The sequence below is a fragment of the Nycticebus coucang genome, chromosome 4 (genome assembly GCF_027406575.1).
Source record: "Nycticebus coucang isolate mNycCou1 chromosome 4, mNycCou1.pri, whole genome shotgun sequence".
Taxonomy (NCBI): Eukaryota; Metazoa; Chordata; class Mammalia; order Primates; family Lorisidae; genus Nycticebus; species Nycticebus coucang.
Window position 1 is genome coordinate 77,731,120 of NC_069783.1, and position 25,801 is coordinate 77,756,920.

Here is a 25,801-nt window from a genome sequence, read left to right on the forward strand (position 1 = left end):
GGAAGACCCTGCATCTTCATGCATCCACCCAAAGCAAAGGCAAACAGTCACAATCTGAAAGGAAAATCTTTCCTCTCCATCAGGAACCTAACTTTCCTGCCCTGCCCCATCTGGAAAGAGCACCAGCAGATAACTGAGTTCACATTCCTTATTGAGGGTTGCCCTCCTTATCTCCTTCCAGGCCCTGGGAGTGGGAGTTATTCTATCACGTAAATGTGACACAGGAGAATTTCCCACACCCTGTATTTACTAGGTTCCTCCTGCCAGGAATTTCCCCAGAATGTGCTCCCCTCCCTTTATTTGACACCTGATCTTTTAATCTGATTACCCTAACTGTGTGCCAAGAAATGTGTTATTAATTACTCTTTGATTATTGATTATTTTCCAGGTAAACACTTCCTTTTTAATATACAAAGATGTAGATACAGATATGTATGTGGATAGATACACATATAGAGAGTCAGCAGATTCAAGGCACAGAATCCATTCTGATGACATCACACTCAACTAGACAGACCAGACCCCTGATCTCCTGGAATTCACACTTCCCTTCCAATGGGGGTCAGGCAATAGACAAGTTAGCAGATGAACAAATAAAGATAATTTCAGATCATGAGTGCTGTAAAGAAAATAAGACTGAAAATACAGTAAACAGAGGGTAGGGGCAACAGAGGTATTGACACCTGCATATAATTGCTTGTGCTCTTGTTGACTGTCAGCTTGAAAAACCCCTATTCCTCTTTGAATGGTCAGCTCCTTCTCACTATTTAAGGCTTCTCCCAATATCACTTCCTCCAGGAAGCACCAGTAGTACCTTGATCCTTGATTCATGACAACCACAAATGTCTCTAGACATTACCAAATGGCTTCAGAGGAGAGAGGGGAAATCACCCCTAGGGTGAAAATCACAGCTCTTCTTCTTCCTAAACACAGCCACTTACCTTCCTCTCCAGTTAGAAGAAAGGAAAGGCAAGAGGGAGCAAAATGTTGGAAAACACAAGCAGCCCACATCCAGTCTTGTTGCATTATGATGAAACAGCTCTAGGTTAAACCTGCCTTAAATTAATGCATCCTATTTCATTTTAGCTGCACAAAAGGCTTAACTAATAAAAAAATCAGAGAGACTAGGAGACACATTGAAAAACACAGGCTCCACTCTGATTTAATAAAAAAAAAAAAAAAAAAAAAACATGAGCTTGATTTCCTACCCACAATGCCCAAAACATGGTTAAATTTCATGTTGGTGAGGTCAAGACTACACTAAAAAGATTTCATTATTATTTTCTAACTATAATTGATTAATCCTTACTGTTGTTTATAGTTGGTTGGTTGGTTGGTTCAATTTCCTTGAAAATAAATGGACTTTAACACTTGGCCCTGATAAGATTTTTATAACTTCTCACAGTTCTTGGCAGATATTGTTCACCCACATCCAGAGAAATGGGGCTGTCACTCCAGAAGCAGATGTAAATTTGTATACAAAGGTCACAGAGTATGAGAACCTGGAAACAGGACCCCAGGTGCACACAAGGGCTCCATGGCTCTGCCCTTGATGATTTAGCAAGGAAGGGATTTAATTCAAGTCTGGCAGGTACCATCAAAAAAAAAAAAAAATAGTCTCAGGGACTACGTCAAGACCGAACTGTTCACTTCCTCCTCCACCTTCCCTGATAATACGTCCTCAGCCAAAGATCCCTCCTGTCCTTTATCATTTCCTTCATTTTCCGTCTGTTAAAAGCCACTTGCAAGAAACACTCTGAGATGCTCATTCCCTAAGGAATTAAGTGCTGCTAATGACTTACTGTATTATCTCTCTCAAGTGAACCCACAAATAATTCTACCATAGTAGAATTTATTATCTTGGGGGAGGACAGAAAATTTGCTGTTCTCCTAATTTTTTTTAACATCTACATAATACTAAAAACTTTTCATATGTTTTTAAGGTCTTGATGTATCTTTTCTTTTTTAAGTACAAAAAATAATTATATGGAGCTGTGTCGCCCAATCTTATAGCCACTTGTCAAGTGGCTAGCCCAGATTGATTTGTACAAAAAGCATAAAATACAAACCAAGTTTCTAAGACTGAGTATAAATAAGATGGAAAAGTCTCAATACAATAATTTTTGTATTTATTACGTTGAAATAATATTGTAGATATATCCGCCTAAATAAAATGTACTATTAAAATTAATTGTACCTGTTTTCTCTTTGTTATGTTGTAACTAGAAAATTTAAAATTATATATATTGCTTGCATTACATGTCTATCAGATGGTACTAATATAGAGACCTGTACCTCACAAATGTACTTTTACAGTCATTTGATGTCAAAAAGATTGAAAATTACCCCATATTACAAAAAAAAAAAGTAAAAAACATCTAAGTCTAACAACCTGTCATGATCACACAGGTAGCAGCGAAAATAGATCCATAGATCCAGAGTCTGCTAACTATGAAACCTGGCCACTGTGTAAAAATGCAAGGACAACATTACTTCTTTTGATAAAACACTTAACTTAGGCCTCAGACAGGTGAACTTCAACTTAAATATTCCTTTTTCTAAAACTTTACATTGTCCTTAAAGCAATTACCCACTTTTTAAGTAAGAATAGCAGAAGGATAGAAGGATAAGAAAATTTTAGCCTTTTGCTGGAATCAAAATAGTTCTTTGTGCCTGGTAAATGGTGCTGTGAGATAATAAAACAAAATGCATTTGTAAAGAAAGCTCTGTTATAAAAGAAATAGAATCTCTCTCTTTTGGGGGAAAATGAATTAACTGAGCTGACCTCCTTGCTATTTTGCCTCAAAGCCGCTTCCCCTTCTCAAGCTCAGCAGAGATTCATTACTCACATCTTGCATTTTGCTGTTCCAGTTCGTGAACAGAGATACACTTTGCTTTATTTCCCCAGAACACCTGCCACGTCCTCCCTGCATCAACAGTGATGAATATAAGAGTAGGTTGTTACCACCCCATCCCCAAGTCATCCTTCTATGTCCTTCATCCCTGGCTCGAAACTCAGATGCCCTTTCCTTTTATAATGGGTGAGCTTAGAGTGTAGGCTGTAACACCTGGCTCAGATGAGTGAGTTTCTCATCATTGGAGGTATTTAGTCTTTAGGTAGAATTTATTTGGGTGAACTTTAGGGGATCTTTCAACCCTGTGTAAGAATCTGCTGAGGGAAGAACCACTTGATAACTTTCTCCCCAAGGGTGGCCCCTGCTCAGTCTGCAGTCCCAACTGGATATTGCTGGGGAGACAACCACCTCCACTTCTGCTGAGCTGTGTCTTCCTGGTTCCGGGATAATTGAGTCTCAAAGGCTAAAGAGAAATGCAGCCATTCAGGCTGATAAACTAGCAGACCTGATAATGGAACTCAATCAAAATAGCTGTGCCAGGAATTATTTAGGTGTTGAATGTAATTTCAAAGGTCAGTAAATGTGCCAACCAAGCACAGCCTGAAGCTGAAACACACTGATAGCAGAGCAAGGGAGCAGGAATTGTTTTCCACCTCCTTTGCTAAAAGAGTTTAATTGTCTGCCTTCAAATTATTATTGTATTTCTACATATTTGCTATAGGGTAGCATCCACTTTTTCTCACTTTTTTTTTTAGTAATCAGAGATCTTCTTTGCAACATGGAAGGAGGAATAAATCACAAAGCCTTTACATTATTTGCATTATTTTATATGTCACACACAGTTTGATCTAGAGAAAATTTCCAGGGACCAAGAAATTATCTGATGTCTACTCTGCTTACACTCCAAAGTCCCCTGCATCCTGCCCTGTGCTAGGCACTGTGGCATATTAAAAAGGCAGACATAGTCCTGGCCCTCCAAGAGTCTTGATGTACTTGGAGAGACACAAACAAGTGGAATTATGAACAAACAGAAGAACAATGTAAAAAGGGGGGGATAGAAAATTGCTTTTTCCAGAATGACCGTCTTCCACGCCTTCTTGCTGTTCACAAGACCGGCCCTTGACTACTCACATTTAGTTCTCTTCTTTTGTCTGCCCACACCAAATGTTTCAGGGATCATCTCAATTAAATAACAGCAATGGGTTAAACCTGACCTGTTCCTAACCTTGAGTTTTACATTTTACCTTGGAATTCTTAAGTTTAAATATCAAAAAAAATCCATCTTCCATAATCTGTCCTACAGATGCACACATTAGTTCTACTTAGATTCTCACCAGACTTTATGTCTCATTAAATGTTCGCACTTAGACAAATCATGCCTCCTCCCTGAGACTCAGTTTCCTCACTTGTATATTGGAATTGCTACCATTCATCCAACTCTAGGTCTCCATTGGTTCACACTGTAAAGTTCCAATAGAAAAATGGACTGATAAAATGTATTGCAAATATCAAGTATCACTATTGTTGTGACAGTGGGCTGGGTACACATTCTTTCTTGTCTGTACAATGTTTTCACCCCCTAACTGGTGTCCCCAGTGGCTTTCTTCGCATTTTAATTTCTACACATGTCACTTATTTACCAAGGTGAGCACATAAAATTTATCTTGGGTTTTGGGTTTCAGCTTTATCCCTCAAGCATCAGAATGAACCTAAACTGAGTCTGTATCTTGAATTCAGACATAGTACAGCATCCAACTGACACCTCAAACCTATTTAAATACTATTTTTTAGGAGGGAGAGGAGTGTCTTAAGAGATAATTCACCAAGAAAAAAAGATCAGTCAAAAAAGTCTAACTGTGGTGGTGCCTGTGGCTCAAAGGAGTAGGGTGGCGGCCCATATGCCTGAGGTAGTGGGTTCAAACCCAGCTCCGGCCAAAAACTGCAAAAAAAAAAAAAAAAAGTTTAACTGTTGCAAAGTCTGGGCCATGAGAAAAGAGGAATGACTATGAGTAGAGTGTGGTGACTATCACAGCGTGGTTCCCAACACCCAGGCTGCAGATGGGTACTGGTCCCTGGCCAGTCAGGAACTAGGGCGCAAAGCAGGAAGTGAGTGGTGGAGAAAGCTTCATCTGTCACTGTCTAATGTCACCCCACATGGCCCTTCCAGTTGCAGGAAAACAAGCTGAAGGTTTCCATTGATTATGCATTATGGTGAGTTGTGCACAATAAGCATAATGTGCTTGAATCATGCTAAACCATCCTTCTCACCTCTGGCCTATGGAAAAACTATCTTGCATGTCCCTGGTGCCAAAAAGGTTGGGGACCACTGCTATAATACAGAACCTGCTCTAGCTCCATCATTCACACCCATGTCTTCTCATCAGGTCAGAGGAAATGGTGTCTAACAAAAATAGAAATAATTATTTCAATGAAAATGCACTGAAAAAGTAAGAATCAGGCATGTGGAATATCAAAGCAGTAAGAGACCTTGGTCCCTAGAGGTCATCTAACTGGGTGTTTCATGATGTGGGAAGATCCATTTCCCCCTTCTGCACTCCACATGCACTTGTTTTAATCCATAGCCAGTCCTGATGGCTCTCACATGAACATCTATGATGACAATGACCACGTACGCAATACACTACACATCAGTGGTGATGCCTGGTAGGAGACTTCAGTGGAGACCCTACCAGGAATTGGAAGTGCAACCATAGAAACTTGCCTACATACCCATCGCAAATAATCCTGGAAATATGCAGACGTTCTTGAGATGGCAAGAAGAGATTTTTTTCAGAAGACCGTCATTAGCAAGGGTAGTCAAAAGTCAGTGAAATTCAAATATTTATTCCTAATATGACCACATTTGAATCCACAATTTGAGAGTCAGATTATATTTGTGTGCCCCACAAATACCCTACAAAGTCCCCACATATAATAAAACATAATTTTAATGTGATGACCCACCCATATGGTAGCTAAATAAATGTTGAATGATCTCCAGATCTTTACTGTCATGTTGGCATTTTCCATAGCCCACCTTGCCTGTGGAAACAATTCCCTTCAAAAATACCTAAATAATGAAATACACACACACACTACAGGGAAAAAGAAAAATTTCTCCAGGTAGGCTTTCATGGTATAACGAATTAGCATACTGTTCATGCTTAAAAAAATGATGTCTTCATAAAGATCTTTATATTTTTCTAGTTTTGTCTCATTCGCATTTAGTTTTATTTATTTGAGGCAATAAATTTAAAAAATATATGATTCTGGACACAGATTCCATGTGTAGAAAGTTAGACTAGATAATGGAACGTAATAGATGGACATGGCCTCAGGGATGCACCCCAGGCACCTCATACCCACAAGCAAAAGGAGTGCATGGGTAGGGATAGTTGGTGTGGACTATCCATCCTAATTCAGGAGCTATTAGGTAGGATCAAATATTTTTTCCTCTCTGAACAACTTATGGATGGTAGATATTATTGTCACCATTTTATGGAGGGAAAAAAATTATAAATCAAATTTGAGATAACATGAGTGGAACTCAAATACACAGTCAGTAGGAGAGTGACCTAGAATTTGGACTTTGGAATTACTGGATCTTAAGGGACTGTTCCAGCTCCATAACCCTCATTTGTTGCCAGGAAGGTCAATGTTTGTCTTTGATTCTCAGAAGAATCTTGACATATCATCTCCATTTCATCACCGCTGAGATAGATGCAAGTAAGTTAAGTCACTTGCCCTAACTCATGTAATCAAAAACTGCCAGAGCTAATATTTAAGATAATTTCTTATCTTACAGCCCAGTTATTTACTCTTCTTCAAAACTGTGCTGTGGGTGTGGCTTGGAGTTCTCCCCCAGAAATCTCCACCACGTCCATGGCCATCACTAATTGGTGGGAAAGGTTCGTGAATATGCTATTAAACAGCATTCCCATGGTTGCTCTGCTTGCTGCATATCTGATTCTACAAAGTGAAATAAAAGTCTTTAGCATTTTAAGACATATATAAAGTATACAACCAGAAGGACAAAGTGATGTAGTTTACCAGCAACCATTTTCCTTTGAGAAGATTAAAACCCATTTTACATATCACCAAGGTATCAGTTATAGTGGGAAGAGAGGTGATTAATGGTTATAATCATTGATTAGATAATCTCTGCATTTGCTTTGAGCTTAAGCTAAGAACACCAAGGTAAGCATGGCCTGCTAAATAATTCAAACACTTGGAGATTTTCCTGCTGCCTCCTCTATTTGAAAGCAATATCCCTGACCACCCCTCAGTCCCCATTAGTAGTACTGAACTGTGAGTCACATCCTCCCCAGAGGAGAAAGCTTTATTGAATCATGCACACTCCCTACAGGATGAGCGCCTGTATTTATAAGCCAGTTGGAGAAAAAGGTCAAATACTAGACTTGCCTCAAACCAGATGTGCTAAGCCATAAGAGGAAAGGAACAAATGTCCTAGGACTCAAGTTCCTGCTGCTATCTCCTCTTCATAAAATAGAGCCAGTGAAACTGTCTACTTCTTTCATGTATTGGAGAAATAGAAATGTTCACAATAAATTCTACCTAACATTTTATATAAAAAAAATATTTTGGAGGAATTCATTCTCCTGTTGACCTTAAGTAATGAGTTGTTTGAAAAATATATATATTATATTATCATAATGTAAATATGTAACATTTATTCTTATGAGGTCACATGAGCTAGGATTTCTATATCTTCTATCTATATGCACACTTATGTGTACATATAATTTTACATATATATTATATAATATATACACATATATGTGCATATACATATATGTATGTATATGGCATAAAAAGCTACACTTATGTAACCTCATAAGAATACGATGAAACTTGGGGAAAAAATTTTAATATCCAAATGTTTGTTCATGGATACATCCTAGTATGGCCCAAAGTATTTTCATATCTTTGTCCTCACTAGATTCTCCTGTCATACTTGTGAACTAGACAAGGCAAATCTTAGTTGAGGTCAATTTTTAGGTTTCTCATATCCCTGAGACAAATTATTCTAACCAAAATTGTTATCCTACTCAATTTGCCAGAGTTTTAGCCTTAGTTTCAGATTTCCACTCAAGTTTTGCAGGGGAATATACTCCAGTTTTGAAAATCTTCCCTTTAGTACTCTGAAAATAACCTCTTCCTAAGATTGCAATTTCCTTATATTGTCTGTTATCTCCCAAACTCAATACAAGCTCCTGAGCACAAGTATAGCTCTCAAGCTTCACGTTAATCCTCAGTCCACCCCCTTAGATGGAGAAAGCTGTATCTAATGGACTTTGGCTCATACCCATTCCTTGGTATTACTGTCATGGACTTGAAAAGCTATCTTTCTCCCCATGCGTTTCTCCCCAGTAGGCATATGGTTTTTCTTACCTCCCTGCTTACTACAATCAAGGTCTTATTCCTGGAAAAACTGTGGGAAAAAATACTACCTAAAAATCATGAAATACATGTGTTAATTTTCACGCAGCAAAACCGCTGTTCTGAATCCATGTTCACATACGTGAGCACCTAAATTCACACACGTGGATACCTACGCATACTCAAGAAATCCCCCAACCATTATGAAGGCTGTGGTCTAACTGTAGACAAGAATGATGTAAAGCAAATTCCATTTGCTTTCAAGAATTAATTAGACCAATATACCAAGCAGTAAATATCTTTGTATAAAATGACATATAAAGTCTACACGAGGCTTAGGAAAGGTAACTAACCAATCACTTGGAGAAAATTCTATTAGCAGAAAGCAAATAAGATATTCTAAAATTAATGAATCCATCGACTGGAGCAAAACATTTTAGAAACCTACCAAGTCAGAGAGCAGTTAATTGGGTCTTTTCGGATTTAATTAATTGTTGCTGAATGCCCAAAGAATGTAAATCACAATGAAATAGTGTGAGGTCTAGCATCCAGAAGGAAGAACTCAGGAGCAGAACTCAGTTCTCATCCTGACATGGCCATAATGTGCAGTGTGACATGAATTTCTAAGTCAGACTTTCTCTCTGTTCCTAAACTTCTTTCTTAGAATGTAGAGTTAATTAACACCTATGCTTTGTAACACACAGGGTAGTTCTGAAGATAAAAGGAACGAATGGCAAGTATCGACAATTTAGATAGTTGTCTAAAAGGAAGTTAGAGCTCATAGCACTTGAGTAACTTATAAAGAGAACAGCCAAAATATCAGTCCTTTCCTAGAAGCAAATACTATAATTGATGGTATTGTACTTTGAGTAAGTAAAGAGAATCTGAGAACTCCACAGAGCACATTCTTTTTTCTTAGTATCCATTAGGTTAATGTGGCTTAGCAAATAACTAGATTTAGCTGTTGGTCATAGAACTTCCCTGGTGTTTTCAATGCTTTCCATGTATAACAGAAATCTGATTTTCTGGGCTTAGGTCTCCTAAATGTCAGATTCATCCCAATGCTAAATTGAAAATCAGAAAAAAATCATTTCCTCTCTTATAACAGGAAGTAAATAGCCTTACTACACAGGCCAGCACTTTATCTCTTTTTTTATTTCTCAGTCTTTTTCCTCCAGAAACCTGTAACAGAAATTATAAGCATAGATTTGCTGTTGGGTTTTAATCTTATTCTGTTCCTTTTGTGGAACTGTGACCAAATTATCCAGTATCTCCAAATTTTCATTCCACTGTGTGAAATATGAGGGTAAGAACAGCTGTCTCATAATGATACTGTGAGTATATTAAATATGATAATGTATATAGAGCTCTTAGTATAGTGCCTGGCACAAAATCAGTGCTGAATAAATGGTAGTTAAAATTAGATGAGCTCCTGTAAAATTTAGTTTGGCAATTCTCTGGTAACATTGAATTTATGGGTAAGCGATTTTCTAAATTTATAATATCGGAGTACCTTCTCAAAAATAAATATCATTTTATTGCATTTAAGCATATATACAGAGTAGAAAAGTTTGGACAAGTATTGCTGGCTCCACGTCCCCAAGGGAACATTGTTAAAGGTTAAAGAATACGTCAGAATGATTGTAACTAGTTGGTAAGCTACAGAAATGATTCAAGGTGGTCACTTCTCTATGATCTCCATCTGCCCATCACATTTCTGTTAATCCACTGAAAATTACTGAGCATCTCTTATGGTGCTATCAGTCACTGAATATTGTCATTAGCTGTCATTTACTGTGTATACATAGTCTAGGCACCGTGCTTACTGATATCCATGTACTATTTTATGTGATTCCCATAAATCTAATTTGGGAATTAGACTGTGAAACAGGTCTAATTCTCAGGTTGTGTCCCGATTTTGCCCTAACTTTTGATCTTCCTTTCAAGTATAGCACTATCTTGTTCATGTCTCCATTCTTCCCTAAGCAACTATGATTGGTCTATGAAACAAAGAGGAGGATGGAAGTGGGTAAAACAAATAGCTTTGGATGTTACACACTGTTTTGAGCAGTATTTTTTTTAATTTATTTATTTTTATTGTTAAATCATAGCTGTGTACATTAGTGCAATCAAGGGGTACAATGTGCGGGTTTCATATACAATCTGAAATATTCTCATCAAACTGTTCAACGTAGCCTTCATGGCATTTTCTTAGTTACTGTATGTAGGCATTTGTATTCTGCATTTAGTAAGTTTCGCCTGTACCCATTCTAAGATAAACCGTAGATGTGGGCCCATCCATTACTCTCCCTCCACCAAAGCCTCCCCCCTCCCTTCCCCTTCCTTGGCCCTTTCCCCATAGTCTTGTGCTATAGTTGGGTTATAGCCTTCATGTGAAAGCTATAATTTAGCTTCATAGTAGAGCTGAGTACATTGGATACTTTTTCTTCCATTCCTGAGATACTTCGCTAAGAAGAATATGTTCCAGCTCCATCCTTCTAAGCACGAAAGAGGTAAAGTCTCCATTTTTTTTTTTTTTTGTAGAGACAGAGTCTCACTTTATGGCCCTCGGTAGAGTGCCGTAGCGTCACACGGCTCACGGCAACCTCCAACTCCTGGGCTTAAGCTATTCTCTTGACTCAGCCTCCCGAGCAGCTGGGACTACAGGTGCCTGCCACAACGCCCGGTTATTTTTTGGTTGCAGTTTGGCCGGGGCAGGGTTTGAACCCGCCACCCTCGGTATATGGGGCCGGCGCCGCTTGTCTCCATCTTTCTTTAAGGCTGCATAATATTCCATGGTATACATGTACCACAATTTGTTTCCACTTCAGGCCATGACATGTGATGCCCATGGTGCAAAGGAGCAAAGTTCCCTGAAATCTGAGTTCTTAACTTCAGCTAAAGCATAAGTTCAGGTATCTTGAGAGACTTCAGATTATTTGATCTATATTCCTCCTACTCTTCCTTTTTTTTTAAAGTAAACTAGTCTCTGAAAATTGATCATCAAAGTACTCTTCTCCATAGAACACATTACTGCATTGAAGCTATGTGGTCCCTATTCTGCTTTTTAATTTAGATCAAATTCTATTGTCTTACTGTATATAATTGGTCTTCCTGCTGGACTCAAATTAGCCTCTAGAACAAAGGCAAATTGGAAATAGACCACAACCCTCAAGATCAACTAATTTTTGGATGATGCTCTGAATGAATGTGGTCCTTTAGTGATCAGATTCTTCTCTGGTAATTTATCATATATATTCAAGTTGTCATGTTAAATCCTCTAAGGAGACTGTTCTTTCTTCTAAAGCCTCATAGGGAATAAGCTCACAGAGTTTAACAAATAATTACCCTTTGGATAAAGCTATTTAATTAAAAATACTATGTGCCATTTTTTTAATTCATTCTATTTATGCAAATATTACAGTGCATGCTTCCATGTTGAAAATAAGCTCTTTCTAATAGCCAATACAAAATAATAAAATGAAAATTCTGTAATTGCTCCATTTTCAGACTGGTTTTATAATAGTTTACTTTTTCAAATAGTTTATTCACAAATGATCTCTGTGATGAAACAAGATAAGAATCTGGTCTTCCCAAATACTGTGAAATTTTAATACGGAAGCAGTGTTTAACTATGTCTGCCAGGATATCTTGACCCACATTCATAATATCCCTGCCCTCCATCCAACAATGGGAAAATTACATAAGAAATTCAGGTCCACAGGGGAAAAAAATCACATACTCTAAACAATACACTTAAATAAAATAAACAAATTCAGACTGTCTCAATCTGTAAAGCATTATAAAAACAGTTGGGATAATTGCTAAATTCATTGTGAATGAATATATTTATTCAATAAACAATATTGAGGATTTGGTGTGCTACATACTGGGAATGCAAACTCATGCTTGACTAACAGAATATCATTGAAAGGCATCGTGTTATTTAATGACCTCGTTAAAAGAATTGGCAGCTTTCTACTTTGTTGTCTTAGAGCTCCTTGGGAATGAGAATTAACCCTCTATCTTTTAGACAATCCTTCTCTCCCCCTCCCCTGCCCTCCCCTGGGTGAGGTCTCAGGCTCCCTGTCTTTCTCTTCCTGCCCTGCACAGCTGGCCTGCCAGAAGCGGCCCTCTGGACACCTGGTATCTGTGCTGAGTGCATCTGAGGGATCTTTCGTGTCCTCCCTGGTCAGGAGCACTGCGAACAGCAACTCATACGTCTGGATTGGGCTGCACGACCCCACGCAGGTGCGCTGGTATCCTCCCCTGCTACCTCTCAAGTGGCCATGGTCACCCAGGCCCCCTCCCTGTTCCCTGCTCCGGGAAGTACCCCAAGGAGCACTAGAGCTCAGATTCTGAGGGATATTGGCGGGGTGGGGGGGAGGAAATTCTTTGGGACCAGCTGAAGATCTGAGTCCTTTTGAGGTCCCTAGACTACAAAGTTAACCAGCCTCTTGTCAAGTGTTTTACAGAGTTCTCACCTGGGGTCTTGTAACTCAGCTCTGAGCTTCAGGGAGTATGCACATGCCATTCTGGGAGAATCCTAAATGAAAATAGGATCAATTTTTGTCCCCTATAAAACAAACACTGTTTCTTTGAGGTTCAGAGACTGATCATAAATGGGCCAACAATTATTGTTCAGGAAATAACTAACATGTTACTTTGAGTAGTTCCAGATACCTTGTGGTTATTGGCTGGGATTTGCCAATAGGAACAGGTGGTTACAAAGGAGCTTTGTAAAGCAGAAGGCTTTGGGTAGCATCTGGAGGAACAGTAACATTCCAGGATGCTGGAGAGGGAATTAGTTGTTACAGCTTAAGTGGATCCAGCAGAGAGAGCTGCAGTTCCATTCCTCCTACCTGGATGCCTCCTCTATTCCACAGGGAGCTGAGCCAAATGGAGATGGATGGGAATGGAGCAGCTTTGATGTGCTCAACTACTTTGCCTGGGAGAGAAATCCTCCTTCCACCCCAAATCCTGGATACTGTGGGAGCGTGTCCAGAAGCACAGGTAGAATCAGAGGAGCCACCCCTTCCCAGCCTTTTCCACTCTGCATACCCCTTTCCTGGGACTAACCTTTAGAGAATTCTCCTGAGCTAGGTAGTGCAATGGTTTGTCTTGTCCCATCTTCTTTCACTCCACTTTATTTTTTGTTTCCTTCCCCCTCAGCTAAAGATGAGAGCAAGGCTCTGTGTCCTAGGCTAGAACCTGAGATGCCTCTTCTTTGAATTCAGACTCACCTCACCCCTTATGTTTTGGGTCTTTTGTCTCTCTAGGATTTCTAAAGTGGAAAGATTATAACTGTGATATAAAGTTACCGTATGTCTGCAAGTTCAAGGACTAGGCCAACTGGGAAGTTGGGAGCCTGAGATTGGTGCGCACCTCATCAAGGACAGGGGGCCAGTGTAAAGACCCACCTTGGAAGGAAATATTCTTCATGTAACTCTCAAACCTGAGCACCTCAATTCTGATTTTCCCTTCTCTTCCCTCCTTATCAACTTCATTCAGACTTTTCTATGTGTTCCATGGCCTGAGTCTCAGAATAATAATAAAATATTTGTTTACGCTTACATGTTGCCGTGTTCCATTCTCACAGTAATTCTCTCTGGGGAGGCTAGGAGGTTGGGGTAAGGGACTGGGTCTCACCTTTTCAGTTTCACAAAGGCTTAAAGGAAAATGAAAACAAAATGTTGGTTTTTTGAAAAATAAAATCAACAAAGCTTTGGCTAGATTAACTAGAAACAGAAAAGTAAAATCTCTAATAACCTCGATCAGAAATGATAAAGCAGAAAAAACAACAGATGTCACAGAGATAAAAGAGATTATCTCTGAATACTACAAGAGACCCTACACCTAGAAATTTGACAATGTGGAGGAAATGGATCAATACTTGGAATCACACCCTCTCCCTAGACTTAATCAAGAAGTAGATCTCCTGAACATACCAATTTCAAGCACTGTGATCAAAGAAACAATAAAAAATCTCCCAACAAAAAAAATGCCCAGATCCAGATGGCTTCACACCAGAGTTCTATACAACCTTCAAAGAAGAGCTTATATGCCTACTGCAGAAATTTACATGCAAAATTAAGGTTTCATTATAAAAATTAGAAGAGAATAGCTGCTGTCAAATCAATTGGCATTGCCTACTACAACTAGAGCAATTCTCAAGTACCTGAGGTACTGATTGCAAGGAATGTTTTGCCTAATTCATAGCCTTTACTTATGAATAGTTTGTGTCCTGAATCATTTTATAAGTTCTCTTCTTCTGGTGAACTCTTATTATCTTTTCTATCTGTAAGCCTGGAACAGTGGTAGGCAGACAGTTTCTACCACTTCTCTACTGGTATCCATCCTGTCCATTTAACTCACCATAACTGAATGTCTTCCAGCTGGTCCAGAGCCCTGTTTCTCCTAAAATAGTTGAGAAAAATATCTCCTCCCCTAATATTTATAAGTTCTCGTTTTCTATCTCTAACAAGTAATGCCCCCAAATTCTTGAGGAATAACGTAAGAACGGTCTATCTAATTCATATGTTAGCTAGCTCTTGAAGCCTACATAGTATAATTTGTGAGAGACACTTTGTTATAGTCACTGTCTGAATTCTCCATAAATTCCTTTCTAAGTCTATACTCCTACTGTGGTGCTGACACCTCAAAGGTGTCTTGACTGAGATAGGACATAGGTTTCTTTTAGGCTGGCTTAATAAAGGTTATTTGGATATAAGACATTGACATGCATTCTGACTCACTTAAGCAAAAGAGATGTTTTTGGAAGGGCACAGGTTATCTCAATGCACTATTACTGAGTCACATGAGGGACTAGAAAAAAAAAGTCAGAAAGTGAGGTTACATATATTCTCCTTTCTTTTCCTCTCTTATTTCACTGGGTCTGGTTCATAGTCTTTCAGTTAATCGTCAGTTTACCTGCCTTTAGGGTACAGACAGAGTGATCAAACTCAGCTAACTCATTACAGTTCTACCAGAATTTTTTCTCCCGGGATTAAAAATTTATATTCTCAGAGAACAAATTCCTTGTCAGGAAAATATCAGTCTCGTACAGGTAGAGCTGGATGATGTACATCTCAGTCCAATCTGATGGGGCTAGGAATTTGAGTTACCAGGTATTATTATGGGTGCTAATTGGCCTCGTATGTAGGATCTGTGGGTAGGATCCAGTTCTTGGAGAAGGGGAGCAGAAATGTACCACAGAACATGGCTGCTGCAAAGAACAAGATTGTTCTGAGTTAGCCTCTTTTGGTGACCTTGGCTTGTTTTCTGACCTAGATTTCCTTCTTTAGATACTGTCACTGTACTCCAGGCATTATATTTACCTCTGACTTTGGACTGTATTTCAGTCTTCCAGAAGTTTTATGGCTGGTTGCTATGCTCATGGCTATCATTGTGTTTACCCAGTTCTAATCTGTTTCTAGAATTATGTTTCTAGAATTATATATTTAATCCATTTCTAGAATTATGTATCTAACCTGTTGTGATTTGTATTTCTGCCATTCATTTCCTGTGAGCCATCAGACTGGACCAGGCCTTTTCCCAGTTGGGCCAGCAGACCCTGCCAGGCTCTTGGGGCTCTGGTGGGACCCTCTATCTCTGACTTCACTTGCCATCTGTACAGCAGAAGACAAAACTATTTGACAGGGACAGGGAGTCCAAGGAGCATCTGCATAAGCGTTAAAGAAAAGCACCTTATTTCCTAAAATCCCTAAATATAACTTTATCATTCACCTATTTTAGCTTTAACAGAATACTCCTCTCTTTACCTCCAGACCACATACCATCAAACCACAGTTGCCTATTCTTCCTAAGTAGCTTTTAAGGCACACATCTGGGAGGCCATTTTCCACCAACTGCATAGATCTTTGTTACGATTTACATGTACATTTGTATTTTGTATTTATTTATGGATTATCTCCTCACATATAAAGCAGAATTTTTCAAAATCTCATTCCTTGGAATAATCACCTCATGAGCTATTCATAGATTGGTTTAATTTCATTGTATGTATATATTTTGAAAATATTTCTTCTATGGTTAAATTCAGGAACCACAAAGCTATGCAAAGTTAGGCAGTGTTCTTCAAGATTTTTCAAGTCATTGTGTACAGATGTGTTATAAAAATAAAATTAAGTAAAAAGATTTGCAGGTCATCAGGTATTTGGTTACAGGTGTTTTTGTGTGTATGTCTGGTGTCTTTATTTGGGATAAATATCTATTTATAGATCACAAAAGTTAACAGTTTTCATGACAGTTGAAGTGTTTTTCAAAGCATATTGCAACTTGTTGGTGGTTGAAATTGTTAAATTAATTTAGTGGGTAATAGATAACACAATTCTCTAAATAAAAGGAAAACGAATAAAATAGAAAATACCACAATTTATTGCACAAAGTTAGAGAAAATACTGCTGATGTGAAATTTTTTAGTTATATATATGTAAATGGCACTGAATTATAAAACGTATTTCTTATTGTGAATAGTATTCAGACTTTTTAAAAAATTTCAGATTAATATAAGGGCACATACAATTAGGCTACATCATATTTGTTAGGTCAACTCCGAGTTGCAGTGGAGCCTTGACACTGGCCTAAAGCAGAGACTTTAGGTCTATGGGCAGACTAAACAAATTACCACTAGAGGGAGAGTTGGACCAGCACAGAGGATAGAACTTGGGAAAAATGAGAAGCCTGAGCAGGCTGTTTCCAAGAACAGAAGGAATTAGGAGAAAAGATATTTTTTTTAAAGTTTATTCTAGTCCTATACCTTCTAAGATTATGTGGCTACAGTAGCACATCCCAGGGAACTGAGAGAGAAAACCTTATGAATGAAAATGCACAGTATGTGAATAAAGAGGGGTCAGAACTCAGGAGTTTGTGTCCTTAGCTAACTAGAGAGCTAGGAAGGCAACTTGCAGAAAGTCGTACAAGTCAGAGACACCTAGGATTTGAGGGCTTCTCATGCCTTCTAAAATTATGAGTCATGTGATTGTCTAGAGAGTAATTATTTTTCCTCTTTTCTCCTCTTGGCTACTCATAACAAGAACACGTGGTGAGAGGCAAGGTAACAGCTCCTTCTACAAAATCAGAGGTGGCAGATATGCTCCCTCTCCCAGCTTTCTGGGGTTAGGGCCCTGGGATATTATCACAGCATGCCAGTGGGATGCCCCAGCCACAGAATGGCACAAAGATTATTAAATTATGGCTGGGTGCCTGTAACTCTGTCTTTAGGGAATCGGCCACATGCATCAGGGCTGAGGGGTTCGAACCCAACCTGGGCCTGCTAAACAAAAAGATTATTAGATTATTAAATTATTCACAGGGGCAGGAGACCTAGGTGTTCTAAAGTAGTGTAAGGGCACAACAGTTGTGGTTGGCATCAGCATCATAATCAAATTGCTCTGTGTCCTCTTGCCTGTACTTTTAGCTGCCAAACTCCTTGTCCATTCTTGTTTTCCAGACCCGGCTCCCTAAATTCCTTATAATTCTTGGATATAACAAAGAGCCTCTATATTTTTGTTTTGATTTTATAATTTATCAACATATATTTAAAATGCAGTAAACTACATATACAAAATACACAAATTTTCATCTCTTGACAGATGTATGCACCCATGAAGTCATCAAAATCACAAAATAAGCATATCCACCAACACTAAAGGTTTTTTCCCTATTTCTACCCCCTGCCTTCAACTTCCCCAAACTGCCCGATGGAAGGCAATGACTATCTTTGATAAGTTTAATTTACATTTCCTAGAGTTTGATATAAATGGATTGTACATTATGTACTTTTCACTTTACTGTTTCATATTAAGCCTAATTACTATGAGATTCCTTCATATTACCACACGTATCAATAGCTCATTTATTTTTATTGTTGAGTAACATTTATCATGTCTATGTAAGACAATCTGTCTATTCTCTTTTTGATGTACATTTGGATGTTTTACAGTTTTTGTCTATTATAAATGAAGCTGCTGTGAACATTAGTGTACAAGCTTATGGAGAGACAAATGCCGTGATATATTTTAAATTAATGTCTAGGAGTGAAACACTTGATGTGTTCACTAGGTATATATTTAGCATTTTAAAAACCACCAAAAGTTTTCCAAAGTGATTGTATCACTTTTATTAACACCATCAGTGTGGAAGAGTTTCAGTTGTTTTGCATGCTTGGTATGTTATCTTTCTAATTTTAGCCATTCTAAAGATAAGCAATGGCATCTCTTCACGATTTTAATTTGCCTTTCTCTAATAAATAACATTGCTAAATTATGCATGTGCCAACTTGTCATCTCACATCCACAGATCTTTTTTGGTAAAATGTCTGTTTGAATCATTTGCCCATTTTATATTGTTTGTCTAATTGAGTTATAGAAGTTTCTTATATTTTTCAGATAAAATTCTTCAGCTGGAAATATGTTTTGAAAATATTCACAGCCAATTTATGGCTTGCTTTTGCACATTCTTAATAGTGTTTCATGAAAGCAAAAACTTTATTTTGAAAAAGGCCAAATTATCCAATTTTTTGCCTTGCACGACTTGTATATATTTTTTTAAAAACCTAACAAATGCAATCAGTGTAACCTGGCTTATTGTACCCTCAACGAATCCCCAACAATAAAAAATTTTTGCTTAATTCAAGATTCCTAAGATTATCTCCTATATCATTTCAAATGTCATATTTGAAATTCAGCACTATTGCCTTTGATACATGGTCAAAAATCAGTTGATTCCACTTTTAGGTCTACAACCGGGTTTCCCTGTTCTTTTCCTTGATCTATGTGTTACCCTTTCATTAGTGAGATACTATCTTAATTACTGTGACTTTCTAGGAAGTTTTATAAATAGGTAATATCTATTTTCCAACTTTGTTCTTATTTTTCAAAATATGTTTGGCTGTTCTATCTCCTTTCCTTTAGAAATGATTTTTTAAATAGATAATTTACTGGAACATTGAAAGGGATAGTATTGAATCTATAGATCAAATTGGAGAGAACCCAAATATTTGTGAGAGAAGAAACTGGGAGGAGCCCAAGATAGAATACTGACTACAACAAACAGACAAAAATCTACATCTTTTACAATGAACCATATCTTTATACTACAGGTGGAGAAAATGAGCTGGCGTAAGTTGAAAACAATATTTTGATTAGATACTTAAAAAGACTAAATACAGAAAAGAATTCTACACAAGCACTATTTTCTAGTTAAGTTCATTTCTCACAAGCCTATAGGATAACAATCTGAAACTAGCTTATATGTATCCAAGAGGGAAATAAACAAGCAAATACAAAGTACACTGTAAATAATGAGAGCTACGTTTCTCTCTGTGGTGGAAAAGAGGTTATAAATAAAGAAAGGAGAAACTCTAGAAGGAGCCCTGGCTTTTGGATTGTACTTGAATTGTGGCAGATAGATGATAGATGATACGTAGATAGAGAAATAGATCCATATTAAAAATGCACAGGTGCCCAATCTGAAGGAGCTTTCAATAGTCAAAAATGAAAAAAACTTGAGAAAAATAAATAATATTGATCATGGCCCAAAGAGTAAAATAAATATCCTGGAGTCCATATTAATATAAATAAATAACAATGATTAAACAAATAATTGGAGGATAAAGGACAGCTGTTCATAGAATTCCAATTAGTAACTGTAGAAGAAATGGGGGAAACAGAAAACTACCATTACGCCAGAGTAAATATTATTGCAGGCAAAATGCTAGGGTTCGGGGGCACATATTTAAAGAAAAACAGAATATGTGCATAGTCTCGGGGTTTCTCTTCCAAAATAAATACTTACTGATTATAAAGATAAACACAGTAACCTTACTGTGTAGAGACATAGCAGATATCAGCTTCAAGGTTAATATCAGCAGCAATAAGACATATTGACCTTGTGTACCCCTAATAAGGTAGCAGGGAGAGAGACACATTGCCTTTTTTGTATTTTCCTGCCCTGTTTTGTTCTTTAATTTTTTTCTCAGAAATACTTTCATTTTTTATGTTTATCTTTTGTCAGATTTATTCCTAAATATTCCATCTTTTTGGTGCCTTTGTAATTGTTCTTGGTTTTTAAATATTAATTTTCTTATATTTTTCAAAATATAGAGAAATACAATTATTTTATATAGATAAGATCATGATAAATCATCAAACACACCCACAATGAGGAATATTATGCAAAATACTGATCAGAACTCCTTCAAAGTTTTAAGATCATGAAAGAGGAAGAAAGACTGAGGAACTAGTACAGGTCAGAGGAGACTAATGTAACAAGATAACTAAATGCAATATGGGATCCTAAATTATATCCTGGAACAGACAAAGGAAACTCCAATAAAGTGTCTAGTTTAGCTAATAGTATTGCAATTATGTTAAATTATTAGTTTTTAGGATTACAGTATGGTTGTATAAAATGTTTTTGTTTTTCTGAGACAGGGTCTCACTATGTCACCCTCAGTAGAGCACTGTGGGCTTAAGCGATTCTCTTGCCTCAGCCTCCCAAGTAGCTAGGACTACAGGCGCTCAGCACAATGCCTGGCTATTTTTTGTTGCAGTTGTCATTGTTGTTTAGCCAGCCCAGGCTGGGTTTGAACCCGTCAACCTTGGTGTATGTGGCGCCATAACCACTGTGCTACGGGCACCAAACTAGGTTGTATAAAATGTTAAAATTCAGGAAAACTGGTGGAGAAACTCTTTATACATTTCTGTACCATTTTAACTTTACATTTTTCTGTACCATTTTAACTTTAATTTAAAAAAAATGTATGCGGGTCTATTTCTGGATTTCCTATTCTGTTCCACTGGCCTAATGATTTATCTTTATACCAATACCATAATATTGTAATGTCTTAATTACTGTAATATAATAGTAAATCTCAAAATCAGGAACTAGGAGTATAAACGGTCTTAAGGCCAATGAACTTTCAACTTTGCTTTTCTTTTTCAAAATTGTTTTGCCTATTTTATATGCTTTTCATTTCCATATACAGTTTAAAATCAACTTGTCAATTCTACCAAAGAATAAAGATTTTTGTTATCATTTTGATTAAATTACATTGATAATATGGATCAATTTTAAATGAACTGATGTCTTAATTTTGAATTTTCTAATCTGTAAACAAAATCAATTTCTGTCTCTCACTCTCTCTTGCTCTCTGTTTAGTTCTTTAATTTTTTCAGAAATACTTTCATTTTTCAATATGAAGGCTTTGTTCATCTTTTGTCAGATTTTTCCTAAGTATTCCATCTTTTTGATGCCTTTGTAATAGTTCCTGCTTTTTAAATATTAATTTTCTCATATTTGTTAAAATATAGATAAATACAATTAACTATTTTATTTAGACCTTGTATCTTATAATCTTGTTAAATTCACGTTTTAAGTTTAGAACTTTTTGTAGATATGTTAACATTTCTGAATAGATGATTATACCTTCTCAGGATAAAGATGGTTTTGCTTCCTTCTTTCCATGGTTTTTATTTCTTTTTCTTGCCTTATTGCACTGGCTAGAAACTTCAGTACAAAAGATTTTAAAAGGATGCTGAGAGGGACATTTTTACCTATTTCTAATCACAGGGGAAAAAACATTCAGTCTTTCTTAAGTATACTTTCTTAAGTATAATGCATAGCTTTGTAGATGAACTTCATCAGGTTAAAGAGTTCATCTCAAAGTTCACTTTGTCACTCTGAGTGAGTGCCATAACATCATAGCTCACAGTAACTTTGAACTTGTGGGCTCAAGTAATTCTTTTGCCTCAGTTTTTCATCTTTAGTAGAGATGGGGTCTTGCTTTTGCTCAGGCTGATCTTGAATTCATGAGCTTCAGCAATCTGCCCACCTCAGCCTTCCAGAGTGCTAGGATTATAGATGTACAACACTGTGCCTGGCCCAAAAGAAATTTTCTTCTACTTCTTATTTGCTAAGAGATTTTATCATAAATAGACATCAACTTGGTTATTTATAATAAAAAAAGTTTCTGACTATTTATGATTATAAACAATAAATTTAATTACATTTACATTTAATTACTTAATTTCTCATCCAAGCTCTTAAAAAGTGTTACTGTACTAACCATGCCCAATTTCATATCTCCATCTTACTCTTGATACATTGCAATTTCACTTCTGCTCCCAGAGCTCTCCAAAAATCGCTATCATTAAGGACATCAATGAACCAACATTTATCAAATTACCTTTCTAATTCCCATCTAACCAGCCTCACTTCTGTGGTATTATTGATCACTTTTTCCCTTGTGATGCTTTCTAATTTCCATGGCACGGCACTTTTCTGAATCTCTTCCCATTTTTGAATCTCTGATTCCTTCACAAATACTTATCTTTTAATACTTAACATTTGTATATTAATAGAGATGCCAAAATACAGACACAAAATATTAAATGAGATAGAAGTTTATTTGCCTTTCATATAAGATTTTGGACCCAAGCTTTTTTTTTTTTAACATTATTGAGATATTTCTAATCAAATTGTTCTTTCTCACCTACTTGTATAAACCAGGGACACAGCCTTATGTATATTCCAGTCAGTGAGAGGGAGGAGAATGGCTTCAAAGCTATAATAATCAACTCATCTCTACATTAGAAATGACCCAATTGATGCATATCACATTTCCTCCTATGTCTGTGGCTAAACTTGGTCATAAGGCCAATGATTTTCTTAGTCTTTCCTCTTCTGAAAAGTTTAGGCTAGAATTATATACTGCAGCTTTCTCAAGGAGAGAAACATAAATGATGAGGCAGGAGCTTTTTCTTGCCTGGGGTGGCTACCGGCAGAGGAAGAAGGAGAAATCTGATTCATCTCTTAACTGTTCAAGCATTCAAGGATAAACAGCTCTAAGTGTGTAGGGGAAATGAGATGAATCCTAGAGGGTATGGGGTGTTTTTATAGCCAGGAAGAGCTAGGGTATGTTTTAGTTTAGCTTTTTGAAATTAGGCAAGTTATGTAAGTTTTCTGAGCCTTACTTTGCTCACCTGTGCCATGTTAAAATATCCCATAGGCCTGTTGTTCATTTAAAATGTGATGAAATATATAAAGCTCAATAATTCATAAGCACTATTACTGTTGACTTGTTTATTATGAGAGCATACTATACCCTCAGGTTTACTATTAGTATTTTTGCACAAAGATTGATTTCATATATTACATATGTGTTATTAAATTATTTATTCTCTCAAATTTAATTGCATTTTGTTAGATAACCAGCAATGATCCATGTCTGAGTTTCTCAATGGCACCATTATTGATATTTTGGACCCGATAACTCTTCTTTGTGGAAACATGCATTGCAGCCTATTTAGTCACAATCCAGGCCTGTACTTACTAGATGCCAATAGCATGCCTTAATCCTCTTCTGTGCCAAATATCCCCAGAAAGTAAAATTTCTTCCCATTGAAAATCATTGTTCCATATGCCAGGGATAGAAAGAAGGTTTAGATACCTGCAGAAGTCAAGAAGGCAGGTGGATATCTGCTTTTGAGGGCTAAGGAAAGGGATGAAATAAAGATCCACAATTAGATTAAAAACATCTGGTAAAATCCAGGGAAAGAGAAGAAATCATCTGAGAATATGTAAAATAAAAATACACCAATAAGGAATGGAGCTCCAAAGAATACTGCCAAAGTAAGCCTACCGTGGTCCTCCCAAAAGGGTAAAAAATGTTCCTCTTTTTTCTAGAACATCTACTTTCAACATTAAATTCTGAGAAAGAAGGACATGCTCTAGGCCTTGCTATTATAAATTTAGATGCTGGAGACAGCATCAGCTGACAGCTTGTTAGAAATGCTAAATCTTAGGCCTCATTTTCAACCACTTGAATCATGACATGCATTTTTATAAGATTCCTAGGTGATTTAAATGCACCTTAAACTTTGAGGCATATTGTTCCATTGTACTAACATTTTGGCAGGATAAACTAGACCCTGACTCATTCGTTCAGGCTGCAGACTATGCAGGGAAGCATTTTAAGTAATGGGCTATGATCTGGGCTCGTAGAATGCAGTTTCCACACCTCATCACTGAAAGTAACTGTAATTGTCTACTTTTCTTACCTATCAATAAAGTTTTCTTAACATGGCTTGGTCCCAGAAATTACTGAAGGCTTTTAAGAAAAGGTCTCCGCCCATGATTTCTATGGAGCTACTCAGTAGAGAGCAGTAACAACCTTGAGGAAGCCAGTTCATAAATATGCTGGAAGTTTTCCATGCCAGACCAAACAGCAAAGGCAATTAAAACAGATGGAAATAATTGGCGGAAGAGGTAAGCAACACCACAAAGGCTCTGTGGAAAATACATACATGTCCCATGGATTCTCAGAATGGCACAAGTAAGGGACATCATAAAAAGTTGGGTTTCAAAAAGTCAAGGTGGATGAGAGCTTGAGTCTTGGTAAACAGCACCATGTTACATCCTCTGTTAACTATATATAAACATCAGAGACAGCCTGACCATCTAGGAGTAGAGACAAGGAGCCTTCACTTCAGCAGCTTTTCAGTTCAGCATCAGGCTCTATTCCTGCAAGTGGCACCCATGGGCTATTCTCCTTTCTCCCGGCTTCAGAGTTCTCCAATTCTTCGTTGCCCACTCCAATGTAAGTCCCTGGCTTCCACTGTGTTTTTCACTAGAATTTATCAGGGCATGTCCCTGATTCCAGGTTAGTGTTGGATTCTTTTGGTCCCAGAGCTTTTCTGTGGCCCATATCCCTACTCTATTCCTATAAAATAGCTCACAGCCAAATCCAGACCGATCTTTCTCTTATACCTTTCCACAATGCTTATTTGCAGGACAGTGTCAGGATGGTGGAGGATGATGGGCAAGTGCAGGAATGGCTGGGGGTGACAGATGGTGCTGAGTTGCTAATTATAAGCAAAACTCAGGGATGACATCAGATTTCACTGAAGTACATAATAGCTTAAGATTAAAACAAGAAGTTACAAAGCATATGCTTGTGACTTACAAAAACTGCTAATTAAACAAAATATGCACATGCCAAAAGCTTACTAAATGTGGTATGTCACTACTTGGATTCTTGGCACCTACCACAACCTCTCTAGCCCCATCTGCCAACACAATCCAAGCTCTGTAGATCATATATTCCATCTTTGTGCACGTGTGCGTCTGTGTGTGTGCATGTGTGTGTGTGTGTTTTCATCTTAGCAGCATCATCGGCTCTTTAGCAAAACTCAGGAATGCTCACTAAAACAACAGCAATAAAATCCTTTCTGGAGATCTTTTCCACTTTCTGGATCTTGGTATGAAGTGACAACAGCTGGTAGCAAACTCTTGCCAGCTTCAAGCTGACAGCTCCCAACACTATCAGGCGCCAAATAAGCTGTCCTATGACAGGGAAAAAAACAATTCTTGGAAGTGTATCAAAGCTGACATAGGCTATTTATTCTCTCTGAGATCTAAAAGTATCCACAATCAACTGCCAAGTTTCTAAGGTGCTTGGAAATCTACAGAGTCTTTCAGGTAGAAAACTGGTTCCCTTACGAAATGATTAAAAAGCCATTGCT

The 25,801-nt window shown here is 37.4% G+C and overlaps 1 protein-coding gene across 1 annotated transcript; it reads left to right on the forward strand.

Moving 5' to 3' along the window:
- Window positions 1–5,089: 5,089 nt before the first annotated feature.
- Window positions 5,090–13,828, forward strand: LOC128584334 (regenerating islet-derived protein 3-gamma-like). Its single transcript, XM_053589349.1, has 5 exons — window positions 5,090–5,239; window positions 6,661–6,763; window positions 12,268–12,506; window positions 13,142–13,268; window positions 13,535–13,828. The coding sequence occupies exons 1-5, from the start codon at window positions 5,090–5,092 to the stop codon at window positions 13,600–13,602; spliced, it is 687 nt and encodes a 228-aa protein (XP_053445324.1). The 3' UTR covers window positions 13,603–13,828.
- The last annotated feature ends 11,973 nt before the right edge of the window (window positions 13,829–25,801 follow it).

What these genes read in the sequence shown, in the direction of transcription:
- LOC128584334 (XM_053589349.1), top strand. Translation starts at nt 5,090, where the DNA reads ATGTGCTTGAATCATGCTAAACCATCCTTCTCACCTCTGGCCTATGGA. An exon ending in CACCCATGTCTTCTCATCAG is followed by an intron (nt 5,240 to 6,660) that starts GTCAGAGGAAAT and finishes CTTATCTTACAG; the next exon opens with CCCAGTTATTTACTCTTCTT. An exon ending in ATCACTAATTGGTGGGAAAG is followed by an intron (nt 6,764 to 12,267) that starts GTTCGTGAATAT and finishes CTTGGGAATGAG; the next exon opens with AATTAACCCTCTATCTTTTA.